The 4,961-nt window shown below is 42.2% G+C and overlaps 1 protein-coding gene across 1 annotated transcript; it reads right to left on the bottom strand.

Moving 5' to 3' along the window:
* Positions 1-683: 683 nt before the first annotated feature.
* Positions 684-4,171, bottom strand: asb11 (ankyrin repeat and SOCS box containing 11). The gene is made up of 7 exons (XM_071516183.1): positions 4,046-4,171; positions 3,474-3,553; positions 3,191-3,298; positions 2,840-2,990; positions 2,621-2,755; positions 1,460-1,648; positions 684-1,332 (listed from the first exon to the last, which is right to left on the bottom strand). Exons 1-7 carry the CDS (start codon positions 4,140-4,142, stop codon positions 1,208-1,210), a joined length of 885 nt encoding a protein of 294 aa, XP_071372284.1. The 5' UTR covers positions 4,143-4,171; the 3' UTR covers positions 684-1,207.
* Positions 4,172-4,961: the final 790 nt, after the last annotated feature.

Consider the following 4,961-nt stretch of genomic DNA (forward strand, 5'->3'; position numbering starts at 1 on the left):
ACTTGATTCAGATTCAGAGTGAATTTACTGGTTGTCCCCCTCTTGTTCCTGACCCGGTCCCTTGGTGTGAACCCACTGTGAACTGTGCTCTAATAGAAACAGTCAACATCCAGGCTGCTTGATCTAATGTGGCCTTTGCATATGACACCTTCAAATGTCATTTTTGTCATGGTGTAAATATCAGTGACAATTAGACAACATATGTCTGTCATTAAGAAGTTTTGCTGAAGGCTGCGTTTTTGTTTCCTGTTGTTTGGGTAAAGAAGTGTCCAATTAAATCAAACTCAAACAAGACTCATCAAGTTTCTGTGGAGGTGACCTTTTCCAGATCTATTTAGTGTGGCATATGAATAAATTCGCCTTGAGCAACATCAGGTACACACAACTCTTTTTTTTGCCTCCTCTCACCCAATTCCTTAATACTCTCCATTTCTCACAGTCTGTGAGTCTGTATCACAAATATTATGCAACCTGGGACATGTCCCTAGAAGATGTTACAGGGCCACTTCAGCTGATTTAAGCTAATCACAAAATAGATTTTTGTACTCTTTTTATGCCTATTTGGCTGCTGCATGACAATATCAAAGTGTATCACCATAAATGCATTTTGGAATAATGAAAAATACATAAAATGTTTTATTAAAAGTACAAAAATGCAGCACAGATCTCATTTTTGAATGTATTCAAATATACGGTATATCACTATAATATGAGATTGACTTGACTCACCAGCCTCTAACTCACCACAATGGTTTCCAAAATATTTTCGTAGAGCAAGTTGTAAAAGGCTATTATTCAGTTAGTAACCCTAACCACAGTGTCATAGATGCGAAGCACCCTACACAGTTCAGCAGTATTGCAGGTCAAACAGTGACTCTCAGCATCCTGTGTGCCATGCCTCCTAACGGCCTCTAGGGGCAGACAGGCTAACTATGAGTGAGTGAATGAACGAATGAATGAATGAATGAATGAATGAATGAATGAATGAATGAATGAATGAATGAATGAATGAATGAGTATGTGAGTGAGTTACTTTCTGGATCCATGAGGCGCTTTGCATCTAAAAATAGAGATGACTGACAAAACTCCAATAAATATTTGTTCCCGTCTCAGAGTCTGGATGTCTTTTCCTCACATGCTGCACTTTCCCTTGCTGGTGAGTGACAAAGCAAATATGTGAGACCACACAAGACAGGATGGAGGAGTGTCACTGGTAGAGGAGGAAGTCCTTGAGACTGTGAGGAAGGAAGAGGCCGGAGGCTCTGTGGAGACGAGTCCGCCCCAGACTGCGGCGAATACAGAACCGACACAGCTGAGACAGAGAGCAGAGGCCTGGACACAGGTGAGAGGGAGAGAGTAGAGTTGTTATATTATCTTCTATTACTTTCCTGAAAATGAATGATGTTTTGGTTGTGTCTGTAATGTGTGTGTCCATGCCTTCATACTCTACGCAACATACCTCTTTTCTGCAGCGCGGTCCTCACTGCGCTGCTCGGTGTTGTCAGATCCAGAGGAGTCTTTCCCTCTGCGTTCCTGCAACTCCCATCAGCCCCGAAGTCCATCAGAAGCTCGACTACGCTGGCCCCGCCTCCTCGAACTGCGGCATGTAAAGGGCTGTCCTGCCCACACCCTAATCCAACATCTGCTCCTGCATGTATAACCCAATCAGAAATGGTTAAGCTCCTGACTCAAGGCAAGACACCAGACTGGCCCGTTGATTAGCTTCCCCATAAAGTGACGATAACATAAACACCAAAATCATCTAATCCATACTATCAAATTACTATACTAGCATTATCTCAAAAGTCAGAACTTGTGGTAGCTCTGAAACTAAATGGTAAATAAACTTAAATGATAGAGGATAGGTCTAGCAGTTTTGTGTAGGACATTAAAACATTTGCACGAAACATGATACAAAACTAAAGTACTGTTTTGAACAATGAAGGACTACTTTCCCTTTTTCCATAGGAAGTAAGTGTGTAACTTCTGCTAACTTTTTACCACTTACTTTGGATAATGCTAATCGCCTACTATCACTTTAACATAGTATGCTAAAATGTTAGCATGTAGCACCACAGCAAATTATCTACCAGGGACACATGGATGATTTTGGTGTCTGTTATCATCACTTGACAGGAAAATTGACCAACTTGCTAACTTCCCAAAACCTTGATGTATTCATTTAATCTTGTTCAGTATGTGGCATGTATGATTAATGTACACATCAATCAGAAGGAGTTGATAACACATGGGATTAATACTGTTTTTCCTTCAAGATATTGAGGAGGGGTGCTTGTTGGTGACTACATTACATTACATTACATCATTTAGCACATGCTTTTGTCCAAAGCGACTTACAATAAGCGTGACTGGGGTTCCAATTACTGTATAGCACACAAAAGGCTCAGAACAAAGTGAAACCAATGAGGAGCAACACTTTGAGATGCTGATCTCATGCGAACCTGAATTTTTAGAAATACTGCTTTTTTACTCCACACTTTTTGATGAAATTTTTATGTTTGAACATAAAAGTAGATGAAAGTACGATCTCCTTGTGAGTTATGACTGTCACTGACTTCTTATTAGAATACAAAGAGGTTACAGATTCATTCAGTCTAACCTGAGTGTAGCAGCCTCTCCACACAGTCTGTGGTCTGGGCCAGGCAGGCAGAATACAGCGGTGTCCCCAATCCTGGCAGCTCCAGGTCAATATGAGCTCCATAGGACAGCAGCAGCTCCAGACACTCTCTGTGACCTGAAGAAGAAACACCATGAGGGACTTACACCTGTCTCTGCCATCCCACCTCAAATGCACACACACATGCACACACACACTCACCTTTCTTTGCGGCCTCATGGATGGGTGAAGCCAGGTGGTATGTGGTGTGGATGGTGGGTCTACACTGCAGGATCAGCCTGACACAAGCAGCACTCCCGCTGCTGCAAGCGTTGAAGAGAGGTGTGGCACCATCTGTCGATACTGCCTCCACCTGTGGAAGGATATGTGAAGAGGCAGAATATAGCTGATGAATCAGTGATTTAATGATATTCACACCAAGAGACATGAACTTCTGGCATCAAAGTAATTTCTTATCCATGATTTGTTCACTCGTTTCTCTGCGTCTAGATCAGAAACATCCTAAAGTACCTAACCCTTCTTTGAATAGAAAAAAGACATTGTCCTCCTTACATTTGCACCATTGTCCAGTAGAAACCTGGCACAGGCATAACGGCCGGCCAGGCAAGCCTCATGGAGAGGAGACACTCTGTCCATGGTCAACATGTCTACATGAAGGCCCTGGAGGGGAGATGATGGAGGGAAAGGCTGTCATGACAGGCTTTCATTTGTATTTCATGATACGGTCATAACCAATTGGCTTCTATACAGCCTATGAATATTTGTGTTGTTAGTTGTGTGTGCTTTATGTGCATACTGTATCAGGTCAGTTAAAAAGGAGCTTTATTAGCTTTACCTGAGCGACAAGGGTTCTCAGGTTGAGCAGTCGACCCTGGTAGGCTGCTTCATGGAGAGGAGTCCTGTCTGACCAGCAGTCTGAGACACACAAAGGATACGATCAGGAAAGTGCCCACGTTCAGAAAGCACACAGATATGCGCATGGCCGACGACTCTTGCTTTCTGCCCATTTTAATGTTAAGCTGACTTTATTTGAAAACACGTTTATCTAGTTTCAGGGTCATCCTAACCCCAAACACTAAACTCTGCAGAACAAGACTGAAATAAGGAAGACTCTGGGCTTTGTTGGCTACTGCAGACCAATCCATAATCTCTACTATGCACATTTCTAGGTCTCAGTCATCCTGATCACAAACATTTAACTTTCTAGAACAAAACAATGAAGGCTCAGGGCTTCGTTGCCTAATGCAAGGAAATTCAGAACTCAAAGCCAAACCACAGTCCCTCAAATTTCTGTACATTTGTTCAAATAATTAACAATAAGAAAGATAATGCAGTTGTATGTGTGACTAGTTTTAACTTCTCTCATAATACAACCAAGTTGCCCATAGAAGACAAAGCAAAGCTTACCAGCCATGAGTGAGTTGCATGCCAGCCCTCCGTATATGTGGAAGGGCCTCTGCCAAGGTTGAGAGCACAGGGGAACCTCTGTTTGAACAACAGCCATGATGAAAACAAAACAGCAGCAGATTCCTCCTGAACTTCACAGCGCGTCAGCTCATCCGGTGGGATACACAGACCTGGGTTCAGCCTCCCACCCCTTCTTATCTGGACCCTTGGCCACCTCCCCCACACTGTTACCTCCCGCCCACCCTTGTCCCAGTCCAGGGAGGTACTGTATGTGCATAACAATAGATGCTAGGGTGGCGCTCCAACAACTTGAAATGAAGCACTCTCTCACACACACACACACACACACACACACACACACACACACGCATACCATACAGGCATATGCAGAGGAATGCACACTGGCTTGGAAAACTTTCTCAAGCTGGGTGATTTCAGCTTGTCCATTCCTTGTGATGTTCAAATAGAAAAATCAGTAAACTATGGATGTGTGCTAAAATATGTTCAGCTACAAGGAGACGTTACCCCTAAAATATCTATATAATTTAAAGACTGTCAGTTTAGAATCTAAAGATTAAGAACGGGTTGCTGATAAAATACATTCTTAACTCTACAACTCTACTTTTTACAAGAGTGTATTCTATTGAATTCAGCGAACACATTTCAATTTTTCCCAAGTGTCCAAAGCAAATTGTCAAAAACACACAGGTCTTCACTTCTCTCTGACCAGTTCCCAGAGTAACTCACACTACACGCTCAACATATTTCATGTCCCACTATTTACACATAACCTTTAATCCATAATAACACAAACTTGCATTCTCAGTTTTAGTTCTCTCAACATAAAACTTGTCTTATGTTGTATGTCAAGGTAAATTCTTGTTTTTTTGCATCATGAAAACGTTACATCTCCAAT

The sequence above is a fragment of the Centroberyx affinis genome, unplaced genomic scaffold (genome assembly GCF_046629955.1).
Source record: "Centroberyx affinis isolate AG114_WGS23_722 - 3 ecotype Tasmania unplaced genomic scaffold, CSIRO-AGI_Caff_v1 ptg000393l_1, whole genome shotgun sequence".
NCBI classification, from domain to species: domain Eukaryota; kingdom Metazoa; phylum Chordata; class Actinopteri; order Beryciformes; family Berycidae; genus Centroberyx; species Centroberyx affinis.

What these genes read in the sequence shown, in the direction of transcription:
- asb11 (XM_071516183.1), bottom strand. Translation starts at nt 4,142, where the DNA reads ATGGCTGTTGTTCAAACAGAGGTTCCCCTGTGCTCTCAACCTTGGCAG. An exon ending in GGAGAGGCTGCTACACTCAG is followed by an intron (nt 1,649 to 2,620) that starts GTTAGACTGAAT and finishes TTATACATGCAG; the next exon opens with GAGCAGATGTTGGATTAGGG. An exon ending in GACCGCGCTGCAGAAAAGAG is followed by an intron (nt 1,333 to 1,459) that starts GTATGTTGCGTA and finishes ACCTGTGTCCAG; the next exon opens with GCCTCTGCTCTCTGTCTCAG.